Source organism: Rhincodon typus, chromosome 8 (assembly GCF_021869965.1).
Source record: "Rhincodon typus isolate 14 chromosome 8, sRhiTyp1.1, whole genome shotgun sequence".
NCBI classification, from domain to species: domain Eukaryota; kingdom Metazoa; phylum Chordata; class Chondrichthyes; order Orectolobiformes; family Rhincodontidae; genus Rhincodon; species Rhincodon typus.
The window spans coordinates 77,232,119-77,258,610 of record NC_063339.1 but is presented as its reverse complement, the minus strand read 5'-3'; the positions used below and the strand labels follow the sequence as shown (position 1 = coordinate 77,258,610).

At 42.2% G+C, this 26,492-nt stretch overlaps 1 protein-coding gene across 1 annotated transcript in view; it reads left to right on the top strand.

The window, feature by feature from the left end:
- capn3a (calpain 3a, (p94)) overlaps positions 1 to 26,492 on the top strand; it is a 94,100-nt gene that overhangs the window by 46,199 nt on the left and 21,409 nt on the right. Inside the window, exons 6-14 of the mRNA XM_048600157.1 lie at positions 3,951 to 4,034; positions 4,593 to 4,678; positions 5,925 to 6,002; positions 9,136 to 9,296; positions 10,296 to 10,465; positions 13,077 to 13,088; positions 14,013 to 14,221; positions 17,050 to 17,086; positions 18,363 to 18,368. Of these exons, the coding sequence (XP_048456114.1) occupies positions 3,951 to 4,034; positions 4,593 to 4,678; positions 5,925 to 6,002; positions 9,136 to 9,296; positions 10,296 to 10,465; positions 13,077 to 13,088; positions 14,013 to 14,221; positions 17,050 to 17,086; positions 18,363 to 18,368 (843 nt within the window). The remainder of the gene's footprint in view (positions 1 to 3,950; positions 4,035 to 4,592; positions 4,679 to 5,924; positions 6,003 to 9,135; positions 9,297 to 10,295; positions 10,466 to 13,076; positions 13,089 to 14,012; positions 14,222 to 17,049; positions 17,087 to 18,362; positions 18,369 to 26,492) is intronic.

Sequence of the window (26,492 nt, the reverse complement as noted above, 5' to 3'; positions counted from 1 at the left end):
GCTCACCTTTTGCTCTGGAGACTTTTTTCTTGCAGTATATCTTAATTAAAACATATCTTTGCCCCTCGGCCCCGAATTCCTCATTGACCAAATTTCCAAAATACTCATTTGGTTTCTGTCTCACTGCAGCGAAGTCTTCCCTACTGTGACTGTATGGCTTGCCTTCATCTTTCTCTTTGAATCTTATGCTCAGATACTGAAACAGTCTATGTCCACATACAGCAAGACCTGGTCAAGATTCAGGTGTGGGGAGTTAAAACATATGTAATATTTGTGTCAGTCAATTTACATTTCCATCTTGAGAGAACCTAACCACCTGTCCTTGATATTCAGTGGCATTGCCTTCACTTAAGCCCCCACTATCAACATCTTGGGGGTTACCATTGACCAGAGACATATAAATGGGATGGACATCATAATATTGGCTTGCCACTGATGTTCACATCCCATGAGTGTAAAGAAAATATTGCTGCCCCAGATGTTCTGGATTTGCTGTAGGATTTTTTTTCAGGCACTATCTCTGTTGGTTTATCCATTTCATATCTCTTATTTCTCCCGTACTTTCTTGTTTTTATCTCTCCTGCTGTTATGAGCTTTTCTTTCACATATTGTCTCACTCTCTCTCATTCTTTTGCTTTCTGCGTCTCTCTCCCCCATCCTACTGACTTTCTCACTTTCTGTGTTCCTTCCCGCTCATCCGTGGTGCTGTCTGATATTCCAGGAAAGTATATTTCATGGGACCGGTTTTATGCCAGAAGCACAGATCCAAAGGTTTCTGTCTCGCTCTTTAATCGCTGCAGATGGATCTAAGGCCAAAGTTGGTGATCAGAGCAAGAATTTTGATGATTTTCCTGTCAGGGTTTGTATGGCAATTGAGGAACTTGTGATTTGAGGCAATTAATGATTGCACTTGCAATGCATTTGTCTAACCGGTGTGACTAATATTGCTGTAGAGCTCTTGTGGCCTGAAGGTCTAGGGCAAGCTCCTCATGCCCTGGGTGTATGTGTCTGAACAGGTTAATTAAAATAATTGACTAACATTCCTGAATGAAGAGAAACTTCGCACAGTCACACAGTAAGTAAATCTACCATGATTGAATATGAAGTCATATACTTACATAGTTAATCTTACCCCAATGAATAAACATGAACTCTACAGTTACACAATGAGTTACCCTTACTGAAAAAACAAAATAAACAAGAAATGGGTTTCTTCTCGAGTTGTCCAAATCTGATGATATACTTTGAATTTTATGAAAGGGAGCATTCTGAGTTGGAATGCTGAAATACCGTGCTGATGCTGATTGATGTATACTCAATTGGTGCCTGATGAATCCCAATTTAAAAATGTTTTCTACCTTGCACAGGACAATAGAACCCCTTTAATCCTGTCAGCCTAGCTTTATTTTGCCCCCATTTTGAATGTGTGTTTCTCATGACTGGGCTTAGAGCAACTATAAGCAGCATGACAGCAGAAGCATCCAGCTCTGTCAGGTGGCAGCTTGAGTTCTCTGCTGTGCTGAATTAATCTTGCAGAATGCATATGCACACTGTTACACTTTATAGCTGTCACAAAAGTTAAAGATGTTATGAAGTATGCAGAATTCTCCAATATACCCATGTTTTACATCCAAGTTGACAGAAAGCATGGCCAGGTTTCTGCACTTAACGAGCATTACTATTTATTCTAACTACAGATAAATAATTATGAACCATTTACATATAACTACTAATTAAAACTCAAAACCCTTATAAATTCCCCCTCCACAAACAAACAGACTGACATAGGCCGAAAAATCAACATGGGTGTTATGGGTGGAGGGAAAGACTGAGAAGACATTTCCATTGGCCCTGTTCACAGGGTCTGCTGAGATCATCCATTCTCAGAAATTTCTTTGCAGGAGACACAGGAGAGTTAGTTCACAGCTATTAAGTCTCTGACTTACTGGCTATAAAAAAACAGCTTCCAGCAACTGCTGAGAGAAAATAAACTACCTTCAGGCTTGATAATGTTTTTACTGCAGAGAAAAGGACAGCTCATTCCCTTTAGTAGATCCGATGGCTTCTCCCCAAATTTTCATACCCCGAAGTTGTTCTGCTACCTGGGAGACAATCACATAACTGATAGCAAGCGGAAGTTCATTGTCATTGATGACTGGTCACCATTCCACAGACCAATCAGCTACTTTTAGCTGGCCGAAGCTTCATTTGTATACACCCGTTGGCTCCAGACTTTCCCACTATTTGAACAAGCAGCTTTGCAACCAATGCTTACAATGAGTTTCAGGTTGCTTGCCTCAACAATCCTTGCCTTTTAAAACAGTCCTTTTCCCATTTCACCCCACAATAAAAAAAAGAAAAATGAAGATACAGTCTTTGCATCACCAAAATGCTGCTAAAAATGTTAATGAGATACTTTATTTGTATCTGTCTGTACCTAATTGCCATTTTATGGTCGTAGCTGGTTAGAGGGCTGTGCTGAAAAATGTGCAGTATGTTTGAAGTTTACCAACCATTCGATTAAAGTGCTTGTCATAAAATAGGGATTTGAGAGAGTTGATGTGGTGCATAGCAGGGGGATAAGCATGCATTCCCCGAATCTCCTGCTCAAGAATGGGAATACGTGCATGTCAACACAATGCATGTTGCTTTCTTGCATGTAGTGTACCTTGCACAAGTCACTGAGCTTCTGTGAGGCTGTGTCTGAGTACTGTGCACTCACGCAGTGGTTCAGTGCAGAGATATGATTGGTTTGGAGTTGTTTCCTACAGCACAGAGTGTATAGGTTTGATATGGGGGTGGGGCATTGCAGAACTAGGTGGGGATAGAGAAAAAATGTTTTCTCCTACTCTTTCCTCCTGCCCCCTCTGCAAGTTGTTGATTCAAACTGGGATATAGGTCATTGGATTTTCATAGTTGGGAGACCAGTGTTAACAGTTGGGGTATGGATGTTACAGCCCTGATGGCTCCCCAAGAACTTGCCTGGGTGATTGTCTTGCACATGGGCCTACATTGTGTGAAAGGTGACTGGTTAAGCAAAGGGAACAGTTCAAACCCTCCATTTCTCTCCTGACTTGACACATGAACTATAGGGAGAGGCTGAATAGGCTGGGGCTATTTTCTCTGGAGTGTCGGAGGCTGAGGGGTGACCTTACAGAAGTTTCTAAAATCATGAGGGGCATGGATAGGGCGAATGGTCAAGGTCTTTTCCCCAGGATAGCAGAGTCCAAAACTAGTGGGCATAGGTTTAAGGTGAGAGGAGAAAGATTTAAAAGGGACCTAAGGTGCAAATTTCTCACGCAGTGGTTGGTGCGTATATGGAATGAGCTGCCAGAGGAAGTGGTGGAGGTTGGTACAATTACATTTAAGAAGCATCTGGAAAGGTACATGAATCGGGGGATATGGGCCAAATGCTGGTAAATGGGACTAGATTCATTTAGGATATCTGATCGGCATGGAAGAGTGGGACCAAAGGGTCTGTTTCTGTGTTGTGCAAATCTATGACTCTATATGTTGTCAAGTGGCACTGGAAATCGGGAAGCCTGATTGACACTTTCTGTTATTAATTGAGGGGCTTGGAGACCAAAAGGGAGTGGCTTGATCTGTCACAGTTGACATCAGCTCATCCAGTAATGGGCAAGGAACAAAATCACTTCTCCTGACATGGTACACTCAATAACTTGTTTTATAAGCTCCTGACAGAGTTTGGGTAATAGCGGAGGGAGGACACCCAATCATGCAGCTTTGACTGGATTTCTATCATAATTTAGAAATGAGGTTACAGGTGGTTAGTGGAGGGAGGTGGTGGGTGGTGGGGGAGTGTGTTGTGGGAGGTGGTAGGCAATGAGCTGTATCATAGTGCAGAAAGAATTTATTGCCCTTTCTCTGAGGTAGTTAGGTGTTAATGCCACACCACAAGCACAGTCTGACTGATTCTCCTGTTTTGACAGTCTTTCGTACCTCAGCAGTTTGAAACACGAACAACCAGCGGTTTGATCAGAGGACATGCCTATTCTGTAACCAGTGTGGATGAAGTAAGTTTTCAAAGCTGACTGCTCAGTCATTTGAATTATTGGAATATATATATAATAGGAAGGTTCACACAGGGTAGTGCGAGAAGAACACAAAGTGATTTGTGAGATAATTCTAGGGATACACAGGGAGTGACTGAGGGGTGTAACTTGGCACAGAGAGTAAAATGGGAGTGATTATAGGGAATATTATGGTGCAGGCAGTGATTGAGGGGTGCACTGGAGTGTAAAAGGTGATAAATGGGGATAGTGGGGTTACAGGGAGTGACTACACGGGATATTGTGGTACATAGAGTAATTGAGGAAAGGCAGTGTGGTGTAGAGAATGATATACCGGAGCTGACTGGAACACATTCAATGATTACATCAGGATAGTGGAGTGCAGGGATTAATGGTAAGAAGAATGCTGGGATGCAGAAACAAAAGTGGAATATAACGATACAGGGAGGTATTATTGGTGGCTCACTGGGGTAAAGGGATTAATGCAGGTTTGTACGTTTATATTTAGTAATCTGTGCTTATCTCTGATTTTTCTTCCATAAATGACAAATTTGCCAACAGGTCACTTACAAAGGTCAGAATGTGAAGTTGGTGCGTTTGAGGAATCCATGGGGCTCAGTGGAGTGGAATGGGTCCTGGAGTGATAAGTATGATTTTTTTCCTTCCAGTCATTCAGAAAAATTCTTTTGCCTCTATCCTCCTCCAGCTTCAGATTTACTTTTGTTTCTCCAGACTTTTTAGTCCTGATCTTCTTCTTCTTTCATGATTTGAGTCACCTTGGACCCACTTCATAGATCTCTCTCCTTAAAGCCATGCATGTTATAACTTTGTTCCATAATTGCAAATCTTCCCTTAAAAACCACCACCCTTCTTCTTTTCCAATCACTCATTCAGGGGTTCAGTTTAATAGCTCCCAGAAGTTGCAGTAGCTATGAAGCTTAAGTGAGTCAGAATTTGCCAAATTTTAATGGCTTTTTCAGAGTGTTCCATATGCAGGGGATTTATGGAAGTTTCACTTTACCAGACAATTCTCACAAAGTCAGCTGCTTCAGGGAATCTACAGGGCACAACTCTAGTCTGCGCTCCTCCCATGATTATCTGACCGTTGGAATATCCAGTAAAATTGAAAGTCTTGTCCCTGTGCTGTACAACCCATATAACATTACTGTTCTTCAGATTTGGGACATGTATAGAAGAGCTAAAGTGGAATTGATTTGGCAACATAACATATCCAAAAGATCTATATAACATTCAATTTTGGGTGATATTTAAACAGGACTTGATGATAGTTCTGCATGATTTGAAGTTAATATTGAATAGGTTTTGAAAATATCAGTCAATTTAAAAGAATGTAGAAGTATCTGTTGTAATAGCTAAACAAATCCTGCTAGTATATGTGAGTATTATGTACGGTGTGTGGAGTAACTGTGATTAATACTTAAACGAGATAATACAGCACATGCTTTTTGACCTCAGATTACATAAAAAGCATTCAAAACAAATAACTATTTTGAGTAGTATTGGTAACTTAACGTTACAAATCCTGTTTGTAGGACAGTAGTGCTTTTCTTGGCTATCACATTGAACTTTATATCCCTTGACTAGGGAAGGGAAAAGCCAGCTTGGCTGTTAAGTGTCTATTGTGTATGCTGAAAAGTCCAGGTGTACCCTGTTTGAGAAGGTCATGGTCAGGCTCATCAATAATGCCCCTTCTTGATTTTGAAGCAATCACTGTCAGCTCATGAATGATGTTTGCCCTGAGTTAACATGGAATGCATAACATTACAATGGCAGCTTCTGGTTCCGATTTTAACTAAGTGTGGTGGACACAGTAGTTTCTTGAGTTTTATGGGCTTTTCCCAGCTTGATGGTGGAATTTCTTTTCTGTCCCAGGGGCCGGGAGTGGTCCGAGATTGAGAAAACACAAAAGCAACGACTTCAGCACCAAATGAAAGAAGATGGAGAGTTCTGGTGAGGATGAAATCATTTAATTTTAAATGCTTTGGCTGGAATGTAAACAGGGATTGGGGGCGTCAGAACTTAAAAGGGAGAGCTTGACTCCCAACAGGACAGGAAGTGATTATCATTTCTATTTACATGTTGGGAACTGCCATGCACCCAATCACAATGTGAATTATAAATGCGTGAGCTGAACGCAAAGTCCCACATGCAATAGTACGATGGGCATATCATTCTCAGCAGTTTGCCTCCTCATCACCTTCTGATGTTACACCAAGGCATACAACAAAATGGAACAAGTGCTGATACACTATTAGGATATGTATATCAATAGCATATATCACAATATATTTTGTTCATTTGACTATTGTATGCATTATGTGCATTTGTTGGGATGTCTACCTTTAGCTTGTATTTTGCACTGTTATGCTTCTTGTTTGGCAGTCATTGCTAAGCAAAGGGGACTGAAGGACAGCTCACCTGTGTAGGCAACAATGTGACATGTTAGAGGTCAATCTTTAATGGATATAGTATGTGGCATGATTTGTATTCTCAAGGCAGTGCAGCATAGCTGGACAAGCAGCATCTGAAGACCTCTCCATAAACGACTTGCTAAAGAGATTGGCCAAGGTCACTGATACAAGTATGATGTGCAATTGTGACCTCGAAGATGTGCCATTGCCCTGGGTTGGGGGGTGGGGGTGTCATCTCTTTTATGTCCTGTGTGGAAAAGTCCATTCCACTTTGTCTTCTAGGGGGTAGAGAACATGATGAATGATATAGTTCCAGTGGAGACTGACAGAGGTGGGGGACCCAATCAGAGTAGGCAAAGGCTTGCAAACAAGGAAATAGTGGTCAGGTAGGGGCAGTGATCAGAACAATCTATCCATAGCAATTGCATCTGGAAGTGCTGCCACGAGATCCCTGATGTCCTCCTCATATTCTTCCCTATCATCCTCATCAGAAGCAAATTTCCTCCCATTTTCCATGCTATGTTGTACAAGTTACAGCAGATAATGTCAATCCTGGACATCTCTGTGGCACATATTGTAAATCTGTTCAGACCGCCGAAGGTATCAGAAGCACATTTTGAGCGATATTATGTTCTGTGATTTCTACTGTTGATCCTTCTAGTGTGTTGTAACTCTCCTCTGCAAGGCTATGGGGATGACCCATTGGTGTCATGAGCCACTTTCTGAAGGAGTAGCTTTTGCCATCAAGGATCCAGCCTTGCACATGGACAGGAATCTTAATTAGATGTGGCAGTTAGGTGTTCCTTGAAATGTATGTGTCATGAGACCTCCTTGGGAAATAAACACACCTTGCAGGATTCTTTTCGAGTAGTCACAGATAATTCAAACCATGAGGGAATGATACCCCTTCTGATTTGCAATTGCAGCTGGCTATTAGTAGTGGAAACCGTGCAACAGCCCTGAGGCTAACTACTTTCTTGGTCTGGCTATCAGAGTTTGTTGTGAATCAAATGAATTCATTGGCCCCTCTAAACCTATATATTGCAACCTGGGAAATGCCACACATTTTCTGTTAAATGAGCCACTGGTGTCAAAGGTTAGAGGCACACTGACCTGAGGGTGACTGGCATGGGATTCCATTCAGATCAGTGGGGCTGAAGCTCTTGTTGTAGGAGTTCCAGGCCAGTCTCTGGCATTGTCTCTGAGCATTCATTGATCTGTTGATGCACTTATGCAGTGATGATGGTTTGATTCCTCCTGCCCTCCTCCTCTGTCTTTTGTTGTGTGACCAAAACCCTCCTCTGCTGGACCATTGAAAGTCCATTGCAAACCCACAGGTGAACTGTGGGAAGAAGCATGCAATGATATCAGCACCTCTGTTGACGTGGCTTTCATCTATAGAGAAGCTGTAGTTGACCAAGGAAATGCGTATTCCTCCTGTTCCTCCCATGGACCAGACCCTAGACTCCTCTGATGACACAGTGACCTTCACCCATAACAACCTGCTGTTGTGCAAGTTAAAAGTTTCCTAGCAGCACCTGAACTCTAGCAAAGTAGCACTTTCTTAGCAATTGTGTCAATAGACACTAATTCTGTGGCTCTGTAGTTGGAGCTCATGCACCTCCACCCTCCCCTCTATTATTCTCAAGCTTCTTGCCATAGCCTTTGACCCTTAATATTAGCTGCTCTTACCATTACCCAGTTCCTTCATCTAAATGTTTTGGAACATCTGACCACTACTCTGTCCAGAGTCATTAATCTTCAGACTTTTTTCTCATTATCTTTAACCATCCTGTCCTCCTCCTGGACCTTCTGCTGAGCCTCCCTCCATCATCCTTCATCTGCCTTCATGTTAACCCTCCATCAGAGACCATGACCATGCTCATGGCAGGTCCTGGCTTGCTTTAAACTCAAGTTCCCTTCCCTGACTATTGATCAGGTATGTGTAATATAGCTACTTGGACATACAAGAGAAGAGAAGAGTTCATCGAGAAGCTAAACTGAACTTTCACCTCCTCTGATATATTATTTTCACTGGGGAATGTTTAGGGAGTCTTGAGTCTTAGGCAGTTCTGGTCTGTTGTAGTTTGAGACAGCAATGAATTCTACTCCTCATGTTACCATTAATATATTGTGACCTGTGTATAGTTACTAAGAAGTCAGAAACCATATCTAGTTACCTAAGATAAATGCTTCTTTTGCTGTAACATTTGAAAACCTGAGCACTAACACTAGCCTCTTACTAGACCTGTACCATTTGAGGATCTGAGAAAACACTTTCAACCCTTCATCTTTTCTGCTACTGGACTGTCCATCTTCGTCTATGTCCATTCCCATGTCACTGAGTTAGACAAAGACAAAACCTCACCACAACTCCAAATCATGAACAGCTCCACTTGGTGGACACCACCTTTAAACAATGAGAAAACTAGAGGCATGAGCTTTTTGTTGCCTGCTAAGTTATTCTTGAAAGTTGGATTTAATTTGGTGTACTTCCCAATTAATGACTACTCATGGTATGCCAGTAAATGGTAAATAGGTTCCTGGCACCAGGCAGCATGTTGGCTGCCATGTTACTGAGTGCTGCCTGCTTTATTCATGAATGCCCATGGATGGCAGGATTTTAAAACTTTAGAATGTATGTGATAGTTTCTTTATTATGCTATATGCAGGATGTCTTTTGATGATTTTAAGAGGAATTTCACAAAGCTGGAGATTTGTAACCTGACACCAGATGCGCTATGCGATGACAAGCTCCATAGGTGGACAGTATCTATCAATGAAGGACGGTGGGTAAAAGGCTGTTCAGCTGGGGGCTGCCGTAATTATCCAGGTGGGTCTGAACTTTTTCTCTTATCAATAGTTGTCTTTTCTCTTCCATCCTTCTCTATCACCTCTGTTTTATTTGTTCTCACTTTCTGTGTATTCTTTCTATCACTTCTTCCACTTCTTCTTGGGATGTGGTACGACCAAGACAGCTTTTATTGCCGAACCTTAGTTATCCTGAGAAGTTGCTGCAACCATATTTAGAAAGGACTGTTCTTGTTATTGAACTTCATAGCAATGATATACAATGAGTATTCACTCATCTACTTCAGAGGCTGTTCAGAATCAAATATGTGCTGTGGAGACTGGAGTCACTTGTTGGCCCCACCTGAGTTGCTTGACTTGCTCCACTCCTGAAAATACCTGGTTTTATAGCAATCTAAATCTAAAGTTTTTGTGGCTGTTTTGGTGTCTGCTCATAAATTACCAGGTTTATTGCTTCTCAATTTTGTCTTCTTTCTCCAGTGCTCTAGACTTTTATTCTTTGTGTTTCTTCTCCTTTCCTTGTTCTCTCAATTTGTTTATGTCTTTTTTTAAAAATTTCTTTGCTTTTGTTGTACTGTTTTCTTTTCCTTGGTCTTCTCTACTTGTGTTCATTCTCCCCTTTCTTTCTCTGTATTGGTTATTACTTCCTATCCCTTTGTTTCCTTTCTTTCTCTTTAGTTTTAGACACTGCAAGAACAGAACAACCAATCCCTTTCCCTCCTGTTACAGAATTAGTGAGTCATACAGCTCGGAAACAGACCTGTTTGTCCAATTCGTCCATGCCAACCAGACATCCCAATCTATAATTGTATGCTTCTCCACCACCTCCTCTGGCAGCTCGTTCCATACACACACCACACTCTGCATGAAAGAGTTGCCTCTTAGGTCCCTTTTAAAGCTTTCCCCTCCCACCTTAAACCTGTGTCCTGTTTTTGACACCACCACTCGAGAAAAAAGACCTTGGTTATTCATCCTAGTCATGCCCCTCTTGATTTTGTAAACCTATATATTTTCTTTTAAGACACATTCTGGACGAATCCTCAGTACCGACTGAAACTCTGCGAGGAGGATGATGATCCCGATGTTGCCGAGGTCCTCTGCACCTTTGTTGTTGCTCTAATGCAAAAGAATCGTCGGAAGGAACGCAGAATGGGTGTCAACTTCCATACCATTGGATTTGCTATTTATGAGGTAAATGCTGTTTGGGATATTTGTAGACTATTCAGAGATAGGTTTACAAAACACAACTAGAATTATGTCACCACATCAACTTGGTCAAAATTTAGCATTGCTCAGGTAATTTCAGACAGAATGAGCAAGGTTGTGGTTGTTTTCATAGATTAAAATGTGCTGCCATCAAAAAAATTGCACTTATATTTTATCTTTCATAACCTCAAAGAGGTGTGAATAACCATTGAAGTGTTTTTGAAGTGCAGTCCCTGTTGCAATGTCAAAAGCAGTAGCATATTTGCAAGACAGCAAGGTCCCATAAACTGCAACAAGCTAAGGAGGATGGAATATAAAAGGAGGAAAGTCTTGCTACAACTGTACAACTGAGACCACACCTCAAGTGTTGTGTACAGTTCTGCTTCCCTTAAGACCAAAAGCTATAGGAGAAGCATTAGGACATTTGGGCCATCGAATCTGCTCTGCCATTGCGTCATGGCTGATACGTTTCTCAACTCTATTCTCCTGCCTTCTCCCCGTAAACCATGATCCCCATAGTAATCAAGAACCTATCTCTGTCTTAAATACACTCAATGACTTGGCCTCCACAGCCTTCTGCGGCAATGAGTTCCACAGATTCACCACCCTCTGGCTGAAGAAATTCCTTCTCATCTCAGTTCTAAAGGGTTATCCCTTCACTCTGAGGCTGTGCCCTTGTTCCTAGTTTCTCCCACTAGTGGAAACATTCTTTCCATGTCCGCTCCATCCTTATTTGAGGAGGGATATAGTTGCATTGGAAGCAATTGAGAGAAGGTTCACTAGTTGTTTCCTGGGATGAAGGGATTTTCTTATTACGAAAAGCCGATCAGGTAGACCCTCTACTCACTGGAGTGTAGAGTATTGAGTGATCATCCTTTTGAATCAAGGGGCTTTGCAGGTTAGATGCTGACAGGGTGTTGCCACTCAAGGGAGCACCATTTGAAAATACGCATTCTGTCATTTAAGAGGAAGATGAGGCAGAATTTCTTCTCTCAGATGGTCTTTGGAATTCTCTTCCACAGTGAGCAGTGAATGTTGGCTCATCGAATGTATTCAAGGCTGAGCTAGAAAGGTTTTTGTTCTCTTTAGGGGCCAACGGTTACAGAGACATGGTAGGAAAATGAAGAAGGGTCACTGGACATAAAATACTAACTCTGCTTTCTTCCCACAGATGCCAGATCTGCTGAGTTTCTCCAGCAATTTCTGTTTTTGCGCCTGCAATTCTTTGTTTGTTTTTGTTGATTTGGTTCTTGCTGATCCAAAAGTTTCTTCCTGGCTTCCATCAAATGCTTTGACTGGTTTGTAAGAAGCATGGGGTGGCTGCTTCACTTGTAAAATGTCTTAGATCTATCAGTTAAAAGTCATAGCTTGCAAAAATGCTGAAGGAAACATTGACTGGTTTCCTTCAGAAGTAAAGAGTTTTGACTGCAGAGAACAGAGAGACTGCTTCTGAGCTTGTGGAGTTCAAATCCCTTCTTTGTAACTTGTGCCCAGCTCCAAGCTGTTTAGGTAGCTGTGAACCAATAATGTGGTTTTGGCAAGGAAAAGGCCTTTCTTGTCATTTGTACCTGGTCACCTGTTCATAGATCCATCAACCTCTGTTGCCACCTAACTGTATCTATACACAACTCCTCAGTCTCTGTTTGTCCACAACCACTTCAATTACTGAATGTTCGAACAGTTATTTATGGGTGTCAGGTTACTTTCTTTTCAAAACATGCAGCCAACCTTTCAAAACACTGTCTTTAACACAGTTCTTTCTCATTTCAGTCCACAACTTAAAAAAAAAAGTCCTTAAATTATAAAGAAATCTAAACCAAAATATTCTGTTCAAAAAATATCATTGGAAACAAGCTACAGGTAAGAAAGCACTGATCTGTAATACAGACTTACGGTCGCAGGAGGCTGAGACTGATCGTGTTTATTTCAGGTTAGATGAGGGTAATATTTCAGAGAGTCATAGAGGTCTACGGCATGGAAACAGGCCTTTTGGCCCATCTTGCTCACGTCGCCCAGTTTTCACAATTAAACTAGTCCTATTTGCCTGCATTTGGTCTATATCCTCCATACCTATCCCATCCATCTACCTATCTAAATGTTTCTTAAATGACAAAATTGTACTCACTTACACCACTACCTCTGGCAGCCCGTTCCAGACTCTCACCACTCTCTATGTGAACGTTTCCTGACTGCTCCCAACATGAACTGGCAGCTTCCTACCTCAACGTGGCTACTGCCCAACATGACCCGACTACGCCCTAATCTGAACCAACTACTCCACAAGCTGAAACTGACCTGACTGCCCCCCCAACCCAATCTATTCTTCTTATGTGGTGAGAGAGGCCAATTCACTTTGGAGTGGGGAAATTACAGCTCAGCTTGATTCTGTTCTTATTTGTCAGTCTGTACATGCTTTTTGTAACTGAGTCACTGGATGGTGATCAGGAGTAGAGACTCAGGGCAGTTTTACCTTGCACCCACACATGTACAGACCCCTGCACACACTAAGGTTAATTGACAAGATATTATGAATGTGTGCAAATGCCGACTTGTGTGGAGTTGATTCTTTTTAACATTTTTTCTTTTCTTTGTAAAGGTGCCCAAAGAGGTAAATGAGCAATCAGATAATAGCCATGGATTGGGGTAACATGTTGTATTGTTTGCTGTTTTATTTTAGTAACAGTACCTTTGTTGTAACATTGGTTGTGATGTATTTCCTTTAACATATTTTCTGTTACTTGGTTTCTGTTGTCTTGTTTGCAGTTCCTGGTTTGCTGTGCCTGTTTTGTTCTTTCTTGCCTGTATTGCCTGTTCTGAAAGGGTTATGATATGCTTTCTGACATTTGCAATCTAGTTCGATTTAGCTAACCGACCCTACACTAGTTGGAAACTATGGTATAGTTGATCCTGCCCACTTTAGTTACTATTTTGTGTTAATTGCTTCATACAAGTGTCTGGAGAAATCCTGCTGTATAGTCTTACATAGTGTAAAGCAATAATTTTATAAATACATCATTTGTACAACCAAATATAAAAGTTACATTTGGACAGACCCAGCACCAGTGGATACAGCAAAAGATTTGAAAAAAGTTTTAGAGTACTAATATAGTTGGGCAGGTATGAATAAAATGAAATTAAGCTCTGATAAATGAACAATAATGTATGTTGGACTGAGAATGAGTGTCATAAGTAGACAAATGGGCTGAAATAACAGAAGGAGATTTAGAGAAGGCCTTATGAGTAATGGTATATTTGACAATTTAAATGTCTGCACCAGAGATAGAGTAACCCGTGGGCTATTGAAATGCTACTACATATGATCTTAAGGAGGCAAAACTAAGAATCTTTAATTGAGATAAATACCTTCCATAGAAATGCATGTTTGATCGGCTGATTTCTTTAGACATTTGCAACATGTTTATGGGTAGAATGGATTGTATGGGGATTGTATTGGAAGCCTAACAATTTTTGCTAACCAAGGACACTGGACTTCTTACTCCAGCCAGGTTATTCACTTGTTTCTTTTCCCTAGATGCAAGGTAATAAACAACACCTTCCCAAAGATTTCTTCCTCTACCGGGCATCTAAGAGCAGGTCTAAGTCATATATCAACCTACGTGAGGTATCACAACGTTTCAGCCTCCCCCCAGGGGAGTACGTCATTGTCCCTTCCACATACGATCCTCACCAAGAAGGAGAGTTCATCCTGAGGGTATTCTCAGAAAAACCGAACCTGTCAGAGTAAGTCAGCTCTCACTGATCACGTGTATAGATGGTGACTGGTACAGGCACAGTTAGCCAAATGGCCCCTTCCTACACCATAATTATTCTGTGACTCTGTAAACAGTATATTATAAGGGAGAGTGTCTTGTCAGCACCGTATCTCACCTGACTCATTGGCCTGTGTTAGGAGGGTGATGCTTGCAGTATTCAAAAAGAGAAGCAAGAAATTTTCCCCATGTCGTCAGGCAAAATTCCGCCATTGGTCAGCACCATCTGAAGAAAATGATCAACTAATGGCCCTTCTCTCTGCTACTCAAGCAGTTTTATAACGTACACAGTGTCTGCAGTGTTTGCAATACAAAATCAGTCCATGTTCTTCAATATGTGAAAGGAGGCAGTAGCATGGTGGTATTGTCACTGGGCTAGTAATCCAAAGGGTGCTGTGGGGACATGGATTTGAATTCAACCATAGCAGGCATTGAAATTTGAATTCAATAAAAATTTGGAATTAAAAAGCTTCCCTAATGCTGGCAACTGGTGATTGTTGTTAAAAATCCATCCAGTTCATTAATATCCTTCAGGGAAGGAATCTGTCATCTCTACCCAGTTGGACTTACATGTGACCGTAGACCCACAGACATGTGTGGTTGACTCCTAACTGCCCTCTTGATATTAATGACTCAATAAATGGTGGCCTAGCCAAAGACACTCGGGAATGAATAATTAAAGAGTATATTTTGTATGAAGTTTGAAGAGTTTCTAATAAATGTGATGCACTATTTCGTAATCACAAATTTGAATTGCCTTAAGATCTGTCTTTGATACTGTGTGCCCCCATGGTGAAAACTTAAGTTACTGAACACCAGAATTATTCTCAAGTTGTCTGAACGAGACAGTCTCACCATTAGAACCTCCGATAACAATTAGACTGTTGTAGGTCAGTTATGTTTTTTAAAAAAAATGGTGCTAAACAGTAAGTCTCAGCTGTCCCGAAGGCCTAATTTCTATAGGCCTTGAGCTGTATAAACAAAGAAGATTTGTGGTTTGCTCCACACCCCAATTATTAGATCCAAGCTGGAGTGACAGCTTAAATTATTGCAGAGAAGTGTGAAATGATGCAATTCAATAGGAAAAATGAGGAAAGGCAATATAAAATAAAAGGCACAGATTGCGGAATGTAGCAAGAGCAACACCTGTTGCGTATGTGCATAAATCATTGAAGGTGGCGGTCATATTAAGAAAATGATTAAGAAGGTCAATAAGATCCTGAATGTTATAACTAGAGACATGAGGAAGAAACCAAAGGAAGGTTTAGTAGATCATTATAAAACACTGGTTCATCTTCACCTGCAACACCTCATTTGCACTTCCCAGAATCTAGTCTACTGCGTTCGCTGCTCACAATGTGGTCTCCTCTACATTGGGGAAATGAAGCATAGACTGGGTGACTGCTTTGCAGAACATCTACATTCTGCTCACAAAAAATACCCTGAGCTACCTGTTTGCCTACCACTTTAACACGCCACCCTGTACCCTGGCCAACATCTGTGTCTCTGGCTTGCTGCAGTGTTCCAGCAAAGCTGAACATAGGCTGGAAGAACAACACCTCATTTTCCGCTTGGGGACCTTGCAGTCCTCTGGACTCAATATCGAGTTCAACAATTTTAGAGCCTAACTCTCCCATGTCCTAGCCCCCTACCCCACACACCGGGCCTTGCTATCACATAGCCATTACACACTACCTATTGTTAGTCACTAACAGTCCCTATTAACAACTATTCACCCTCCTAGCCAGATCGTTATCAACTCCTTTGTCTATCCAACTGCTCTTCTCTCTCTTTGGGCTCTATCCTATCATTTACTCCCTACCCCACACCCTTCCCCATTTTCTGCATGTAAACTGACGTTTTTCCAGCTACCATCAGTTCTGAAGAAGGGGCACTGGACCTGAAACGTTAACTCTGATTTTTTCTTCACAGATGCTGCTAGACCTGCTGAGGTTTTTCCAGCAACTTCTGTTTTTGTTACTGGTTTATCTTCAATTGGAGCACTGATCTTATGTACACTTCTTTGCCCTGCAATTTAGGAAGGATGTAAAAGGTTTAGAGGGGTGCAGAAAACATTTGCCCAAATGATTCCAGGGGAAAGGGAATTCAGCTACAAGGTTGGACTTGAAAAGCTGGGGTTACTCCTTTAGAGGAGAGAAGGTTGAAAGAAGGTTTACCAGCACCGATAAATTGGCAACCCTATCAACGAAAATGGGATCTACAGTTTTATGTTTGAGAAATAGAGAAGGAACCTCAACTGAAAGTGCTAACTGAAAAGAGGTCAATTTTACTTTTAATCTAAAATGGTTGCTCATCTGTGATCATGTTATTGAAACTCCATCATGGGATATTCAGTGGCCTGGCAGCCATTATGGGTTGGGTGGGATGTTATGTGACTCATCACTCATCACCCCCATTTCACACCCTGAGCCTGTCAAGTTGGTATAGACGTGATCCAGTCCACTGTGGGCCACCCACATTGTTGAATGTAAACCCCATTTGGTAGGAATGGAGGCCCATTATTATCAATGAACGGCCTCAGTTGGCTGCCCACCATGACAATGAAAATGACTCAAGATTGGAATGATAGTGGCAAACTGGCACAGAAAATGGCAATACAAAATTACTAATTACTCGCCATAGCCCTTAATTCCTTTACTGTTTGTTTATAAATCCCTGCCCAACTGACTGTGCCTTCTTGGGACATCCTGAAGTTAACTGCAACATATGGCTGGAGAAATTTAGATGAAAAGGCTTCATTTTTAACGATAACATTTACATGTAATTTATTAATTTCAGGGAAACTGAGAGCCAGATCTTAGATGACAACCCCAAGGTTTGTACCATCTTTAATTTTGGGTGCATCTTTTTTGGTTTGGTACACAAATATTATGACATTTTATGTATTGTGATTTTCCAAGAACCCTCCCAGTGTACTCTCTGTTCCCAAAAGATCACATTTGATAAATTCAACACCTTTTTTTAAAATTTGGACTTATAACTAGAAAATGCTTTGGGGTTTTTTCTTGTTCCACTATTTATGATCAGCAATGTGGTTTCCACCAAACCTTTTCCAAAGTGAAGGCAGTGAAGTTGAATGAGAGAAGCCTGAGGAAATTTCCATGTATATTTGAATGGCTTATTTGCTTGCCAAGTGTGATATGTCCCTGAACAGCAACTGTTCTTCATTTCCTGTCTGTGCTGAATAGGTTGCTCAGGGGCGAACAGGTTAAAATGGTCCTTCCATTTCTCGAATCTGGTTAGATTACAGCCCAACCTGATGGGATCAAAATTCCCTCTGTTTTCTGGCTGTGAGGATCCTTTGTCACACTTGTTTATGCATTAATGACATGTGATGAGCCAATGGAATATCAACACGATTGCTCATTCCTACTCAACAAAGCCATCGAAAATACAAGTGTTGTACCTGTGTTGAGAAACATAAAGTGGGTAAAGCTGAGTTATTCTAACAATCTATAGCTTATGTAGAAGCTTGGTATTGATATTGAATGCCAAAGAAACACAGAGTTGCATTTCTCAGAAGTAACTTGATGAACATAAGGTGGCAGTCAGTGAAATTATAACTCCCTATTTGTAGAATGGAGCGGGTGAGCATTTAAATTGGTTAGGTTCCATCTCCCACTTTGCTTCCACTAATTTCTGATTTAATGTTTGTTGTCTGATGTGGTGCCCACTGGTCTCAATGGGGAACCTCGTACGTAAGTGCAGATCTGGGTCTTGTGATGTCAATAGTACCATAATAGTATTTTAACCCCTTTCTGAGGCAGTGAAATATTTCCAACACTAGTAAAGTGCTTTTCTTAGTTGGGCCAGTTTCGAGTAGACAGCAGATTTGTGGCCTGTAGATCAAATCTTGGATTGAAAATATCTCAGGCTTGAAAATTCACACAATACTGCCACAATCTCCATGAAATGTGTTTCATCTGAAAACGCACCCCAACAATTTTAAGAAGTATTCAAGTTGCACAGGATTTGTATTAATGCTGAATGTGTTAATGTAATTACACCATCCTTTTCCTGTTTTATTTCTTTCATGTTCTGACCGAATAATGTTTCTTCCCCCTCTGTCCAACCATCTTCTGTTGGCTCAGCAGCAGGTATGTGAGCTTTCCTATTCTCTGCTGTTGTATGTTTTCTTGGAGTATGTTGTCTGAAAACTTTTAGAAGATTGTGGTTCACTGAGGGCAATGCTGTCAGTTAATTTCCAGTATGAGGGGCTCAGAAAGTTGAGTGGATGAGGTTGCTACTTTGCAAGGGGGCAAGATAGAGTCATAGAGTTATACAGCATGGAAACAGACCCTTTGGCCCAACTACTTCATGCCAAACAGTATCCCAAACTAAATTAGTCCCACCTGCCTGGTCCTGGCTCATATCCCTCCAAATCTTTCCTATTCATGTATCCATCCAAACGTCTTTTAAAAGTTGTAATTGTACCTGCATTCAACAGTTCCTCAGGAAGTTCATTCCACACATGAAAATTTTCTATGTAAAAAAGATTGCCTCGTGTCTTTTTTAAGTTTCTCTCTTCTCACCTTAAAAATATGCTCCCTAGTCTTGAAATTTCCCATCTTACGGAAAAGACAACTATCGACAACTCTAACTATACCTCTCATTATTTTATAGACTTCTATCAGGTCACCTCTCTATCACCTACGTTCCAGTGAAAAAAGTCCCAGCATATTCAGCCTTTCTTTATAACTCAAACCTTTCATATCCAGCAGCATCCTGGCAAATCTCTTCTGAACCCTCTTCAGCTTGAAAATATCCTTCCTATAACAGGGGAACCAGAACTGGACACAGCATTCCAGAAGAGGCCTCACCAATGTCCTGTACAACCTCAACATAACGTCCAAACTCCTATACTCGAAGACTGAGCAACGAAGGCAAGTGTGCCGAACGCCTTTTTAACCACCCTATCTCTATGTGACGCAAGCTTTAAAGAATTATGTACCTTCACCTCTAGTTCCCTCTGTTCTACAACACTACCCAAGGCTATACCATTAATTGTATAAGCCCTACCCTTGTTTGTTGTACCAAAATGCAATACCTTGCATTTATCCTGATTGGACTCCATCTGCCATATTTCAGCCCATTGACCATTTGATCAAGATCCTTTTTTAAACTTAGAAAACCTTCTTCACTGTATACTATGCCAGCAATTTTGGTGTCATCTGCAAACTTATTAACCGTGCCTTTTATATTCTCATCTAAATCATTTATATAAATAACAAACAAAAGACGACCCAGAATCGATCCCTGTGGAACATCACTGGTCACAGGCCTCCAGTCGGAAAAGCAACCCTCTACGATTACTCTCTGTCTCCTGCCATTAAGCCAATTATGTATCCAATTGGCAAGCTCACTCTGAATTCCATGTGATCTAACTGTATTAATTAGTCTACCATGCGAACCTTGTTAAAGGCTTTACTAAATTCCAAATAAACAATGTCTACTGCTCTGCCATCAGCAACCTTTTTGGTAATTTTCATAAGAAACTCAATCAAATTTGTGAGACACAATTTTCCTCACACAAAACCACGCCGACCATCCCTAATCAATTTTTTGCCACTCTAAATGCCCATAAATCCTATCTTTTACTATCACCTCCAACAATTTACCCACAAAGTCAGACTCACCTTTGGCTCATGAGCATAGGACATATTTAATACAGAAATTAGTGTGCCATCAGCATACTTGGGATCAAAGCATAGAGTGCAGCAAAAATGCCTCCATTTTCCTGTGCATGAACTCAACTTGCAGCTACAAAAACATTTCTGACTTTGCGATTTGAAGCATTTGTGTGTTTAATCTTACTTATCCTTCGCTCTAGAATAAAATAGATGCCTATCAAAAGCCAACCAACATGTAAGATGGAGACAGTACTTTGAACTTTTCCATTCCTGAAAACTGAAGAGGGTAGATATTGACTTTACAGTTGTGTAAAACAGGTGGTAATGAGCCAATAATTTGTGTCACATCTTGCACATTCCGAGGTTACTGAAAAAATTAATTGAGAGAGATGTATATCATGCTACTGGCTCGCTATCTGCTGTTTCACATAGTCACAGAGTCAAAGTCTGTGTTCGCAATACCCAGCTTGGATGGACTATGCTAACGTGTCAGGCAGACTGCGTGACCGTATTTGTGTCTCAGCATACTACTGGGTTAGACCTTGACTTCATATGATTATGTAAGATGGATGATTGTGGTGGAAATGTAATTGAGGAGAGATGTTAAACAAGCTGCCATCTGCCTGTCACCAATTTTGAATATTGGAGAGTTAAAATTTACTTCACTGTATCCAATATGCAGATTAACTTACATTTATTGGCATCTGCCTGCTTCTAAGAAGAATTGTGTTTTCTCTCCCAATCTGCATGCTTCAGTGTGCATGGTCTCTTTCCTACTTGGTGCTTTAGTGGAACTAATTGTGAAGTTCATGAGATTGTTTTCAGTCCATGGTGTAAGTGCCTGGAAGGAAGGATTATTTTGCAGTTTCTGAACTGTCTACAGATCTTCCATTCTGCAGATAGTACTCACTCTTGTACCACTCTTTCCGGAAATTTACTGACCCTTTCAGAAAAGAAATTAAATACTTTTATACAAAAATGATGGCAGAAGTTGGAACTCTCTTCCAGTTGATGCTAAGTCAGCTGTTACTTTTAGTTGTGAGATTGTTGTATTTTTATTAATGAAATGTAATTAATCAACTTGGAGAAAAGGAGGCATATGGCTGAGATTGCAGTTTAGACGTGATCTCAGTGAATGGTGGAGTAAGTGGAGTGTCCTACTCATTTTCTAATAGCCCATTTTTCCAAAGTGCAGGCTCCCACAACCTAATGATGGGATGATGATTATCCCTCCTGCTCTTTCCCCATCAACCGTCCACCAGGGTCTGTCTCCATTTCTGCAGCCTTTAGGCTCCACTGTCCTTGACTATAAACCCAAACAGCCTTGTCTCTACAGACCCCTCAACCCAGAACCCAAAATATAAATTTATCCCTGCATCTCAAAATACTAAGGATTTCGTCCTCAAATAACTTTTTAAGGGCCATCCAATAGTATGTCAAGGATCCCATTTTTGCTCAAACCTCAAAGTTCAATGGCAACTTACTGTCTCTCCAGATCTTAGAAACGCTTGGCCCCGGATGGCTAATTTTGCAATTTCTATTTGCCAACAAACACTAGAACTGTGTGCCACTGACTGGTAGATCCTTGCATGCTGCTAGGAATTTGAGTCCTAGCTGTATGCTCTCAAGCCTGGTTTTGAATTAGTTTTGAACAGGTTTCATTCTGGACTTGGACTCGTAACTTAAACTTTTGTTAATAAGTCCTTTTCTGATAACTTGCCATTTTGTGTTGCTTTTGCAACATGTGGAAGCTGCTGGACACCAGTGTGATTCAGAGTGAATATTGTATTTTCAGCTTGAGGAACTTCAGATCTGAGTTTAGGAGCTAGAGTCCAGCTGCAAACATTGTGCCAGATTAGGGAAGGGGAAAGTACCTGCTCCAGAGGGCGATCACACTACTCAGACCAGGTAATTTGAAATTGGTCTGTGATCTCGGATAGGAGGGTGTGACTGCTGGTGAGGCAGGTATAAGGAGACGGGGTTACAATTGAGGAGCTTCATCTCCTGAAATTGTCCAACAGTTACAAGGGTCTTGCAAACTGTGCAAACAAAGTGGGGACTGCTGGGAGAATGAGCAAACTGACCACGGCACCTCAGTGCAGGGAGGCATTGAAGTGGTTGGAGGAAATAGGAATGTGGTCACAAAAGAGGACAGTACAATGAGGGGTGTAGATACTCATCTCTTCAGCAGTGAATGGGATTCCAGAAGGATGTGTTGTCTGCCCAGTGTCAGAGTTAAGGACATCTCCCTGAGGGAGGGGAGGGATCCAATAGTTGTCATCCACATGTGTACCAAAGACACTGGTAGCACTAGAAATGAGGTATTGCTGAAAGATTTTAAACAGGTGCTAAATTAACATTGAACATAGAACATAGAACATAGAACATTACAGTACAGTACAGGCCCTTCGGCCCTCGATGTTGCACCGACCTGTGAAACCAATCTGAAGCCCATTTAACCTAAACTATTCCATTATCATCCATATGTTTATCCAATGACCATTTAAATGCCCTTAAAGTGGGCGAGTCTACTATTTTTGCAGGCAGGGCATTCCACGCCCTTACTACTCTCTGAGTAAAGAACCTACCTCTGACATCTGTCCTATATCTATCACCCCTCAATTTAAAGCTATGTCCCCTCGTGCTAGCCATCACCATCCGAGGAAAAAGGCTCCCACTGTCCACCCTATCTAATCCTCTGATCATCTTTATGTCTCTATCAAGTCACCTCTTAACCTTCTTCGCTCTAACGAAAACAGCCTCAAAACCCTCAGCCTTTCCTCATAAGACCTTCCCTCCATACCAGGCAACATCCTGGTAAATCTCCTCTGCACCCTTTCCAATGCTTCCACATCCTTCCTATAATGCGGTGACCAGAACTGTACGCAATACTCCAAGTGCGGCCGCACCAGAGTTTTGTACAGCTGCAACATGACCTCATGGCTCCGAAACTCAATCCCTCTACCAATAAAACCTAACATACTGTACGCCTTCTTAACAACGCTATCAACCTGGGTGGCAACTTTCAGTGATCTATGCACATGGACACCGAGATCTTTCTGCTCATCCACACTACCAAGAATCTTACCATTAGCCCAGTACTCTGTATTCCTGTTACTCCTTCCAAAGTGAATCACCTCACACTTTTCCGCATTAAACTCCATTTGCCACCTCTCAGCCCAGCTCTGCAGCTTATCTATGTCCCTCTGTAACCTGCAACATCCTTCCGCACTATCCACAACTCCACCGACTTTGGTGTCATCCGCAAATTTACTAACCCATCCTTCTATGCCCTCATCCAGGTCATTTATAAAAATGACAAACAGCAGTGGCCCCAAAACAGATCCCTGAGGTACACCACTAGTAACTGAACTCCAGGATGAACATTTCCCATCAACCACCACCCTCTGTCTTCTTACAGCTAGCCAATTTCTGATCCAAACCGCTAAATCACCCTCAATCCCATGCCTCCGTATTTTCTGCAATAGCCTACCATGGGGAACCTTATCAAACACTTTACTGAAATCCAAATACACCACATCAACCGCTTTACCCTCATCCACCTGTTTGGTCACCTTCTCGAAGAACTCAATAAGGTTTGTGAGGCACGACCTGCCCTTCACAAAACCGTGTTGACTATCCCTAATCAAATTATTCCTTTCTAGATGATTATAAATCCTATCTCTTATAATCCTTTCCAACACTTTATCCACAACCGAAGTAAGGCTCACTGGTCTATAATTTACCAGGGTTGTCTCTACTCCCCTTCTTGAACAAGGGGACAACATTTGCTAGTCTCCAGTCTTCTGGCACTATTCCTGAAGACAATGACGACATAAAGATCAAAGCCAAAGGCTCTGCAATCTCTTCTCTAGCTTCCCAGAGAATCCTAGGATAAATCCCATCCGGCCCAGGGGACTTATCTATTTTCACACCTTCCAGAATTGCTAACACCTCCTCCTTATGAACCTCAATCCCGTCTAGTCTAATAGACTGTATCTCAGTATTCTCCTCGACTACATTGTCTTTTTCCTGTGTGAATACTGACGAAAAATATTCATTTAGCACCTCTCCTATCTGTTCGGACTCCACGCACAACTTCCCACTATTGTCCTTGACCGGCCCCAATCTTACTCTAGTCATTCTTTTATTCCTGACATACCTATAGAAAGCTTTTAGGGTTTTCCTTTATCCTACCTGCTAAAGACTTCTCATGTCCCCTCCTGGCTCTTCTTAGCTCTCTCTTTAGGTCCTTCCTGGCTAACTTGTAACTCTCAAGCGCCCTCACTGAGCCTTCATGCCTCATCTCTACATAAGCCTCCTTCTTCCTCTTGACAAGAGATTCAACTTCTTTAGTAAACCACGGTTCCCTCGCTCGACCACTTCCTCCCTGCCTGACAGGTACATACTTCTCAAGGACACGCAGTAGCTGTTCCTTGAACAAGCTCCACATTTCAATTGTGCCCAGCCCCTGCAGTTTCCTTCTCCATCCTATGCATCCTAAATCTTGCCTCATCGCCTCATAATTGCCTTTCCCCCAGCTATAACTCTTGCCCTGAGGTATATACCGATCCCTTTCCATCGCTAAAGTAAACGTAACCGAATTGTGGTCACTATCACCAAAGTGCTCTCCTACCTCCAAATCTAACACCTGGCCTGGTTCATTACCCAGTACCAAATCCAATGTGGCCTCGCCTCTTGTTGGCCTATCTACATACTGTGTCAGGAAACCCTCCTGCACACATTGGACAAAAACTGACCCATCTGAAGTACTCGAACTATAGCGTTTCCAGTCAATATTTGGAAAGTTAAAGTCCCCCATAACAACTACCCTGTTACTTTCGCTCCTATCCAGAATCATCTTTGCAATCTTTTCCTCTACATCTCTGGAACTTTTCGGAGGCCTATAGAAAACTCCCAACAGGGTGACCTCTCCTTTCCTGGTACTAACCTCAGCCCATACTACCTCAGTAGACGAGTTGTCATCAAACGTCCTTTCTGCCACCGTAATACTGTCCTTGACTAACAATGCCACACCTCCCCCTCTTTTACCACCTTCCCTGATCTTACTGAAACATCTAAACCCCGGAACCTGCAACAACCATTCCTGTCCCTGCTCTATCCATGTCTCCGAAATGGCCACAACATCGAAGTCCCAGGTACCAACCCATGCTGCAAGTTCACCCACCTTATTCCGGATGCTCCTGGCATTGAAGTAGTCACACTTCAAACCACCTTCCTGCCTGCCGGTACACTCCTGCGACCTTGAAACCTTATTTATGACCTCACTACTCTCAACCTCCTGTACACTGGAGCTACAATTCAGGTTCCCACCCCCCTGTTGAATTAGTTTAAACCCTCCCGAAGAGCATTAGCAAATGTCCCCCCCAGGATATTGGTACCCCTCTGGTTCAGGTGTAGACCATCCCGTTTGTAGAGGTCCCACCTACCCCAGAATGAGCCCCAATTATCCAGGTATCTGAATCCCTCCCTCCTGCACCATCCCTGTAGCCACGTGTTCAACTGCTCTCTCTCCCTATTCCGCGCCTCGCTAGCACGTGGCACGGGTAACAAACCAGAGATAACAACTCTGTTTGTTCTAGCTCTAAGCTTCCACCCTAGCTCCTTGAATTTCTGCCTTACGTCCCCATCCCTTTTCCTACCTATGTCGTTGATTCCTATGTGGACCACGACTTGGGGCTGCTCCCCTCCCCCTTAAGGATCCCGAAAACACGATCCGAGACATCACGGACCCTGGCACCTGGGAGGCAACACACCAACCGCGAGTCTCTCTCGTTCCCACAGAATCTCCTATCTGTCCCCCTAACTATGGAGTCCCCAATGACTAATGCTCTCCTCCTCTCCCCCCTTCCCTTCAGAGCAACAGGGACAGAGTCTGTGCCAGAGACCTGTACCCCATGGCTTACCCCTGGTAAGTCGTCCCCCCCAACAGTATCCAAAACGGTATACTTGTTTTTGAGGGGAATGGCCACAGGGGATCCCTGCACTGTCTGCCCGTTCCCTTTCCGTCCCCTGACTGTAACCCATCTACTTTTTTCCTGTACCTGAGGTGTAACTACCTCCCCGTAACTCCTCTCAATTACCCCCTCAGCCTCCCGAATGATCCGAAGTTCATCCAGCTCCAGCTCCAGTTCCCTAACACGGTTTCCGAGGAGCTGGAGTTGGGTGCACTTCCCGCAGATGAAGTCAGCGGGGACACTAGTGGTGACCCTTACCTCCCACATTCTACAGGAGGAGCATATAACTGCCCTAACATCCATTCCCACTGTTCTGAATTCCCAAACAGACAAATTAAAAAAAAACTAGTAGCCTTACCAAATCAGCGCTCAGAACCTTTTTTTTTGGTTAGAGGAGGAGGATGGGTGGGAGACACTACCTAGGTAGTGTTTCGGGTAAAGCAACCGCCCAAATATATTACCTCACTTACTCCAAAAATTGAGTCACGCGAGGTAAGACTTTTATAACCGAAAAGCTCACCTTCCCAGGCTGCCCTCGCGCTTCCTCCCGGACTCCCGCCGCTGAAACAACTGAAAGGCCGCAGTCACGCGAGGTAAGACTTTTATAACCGAA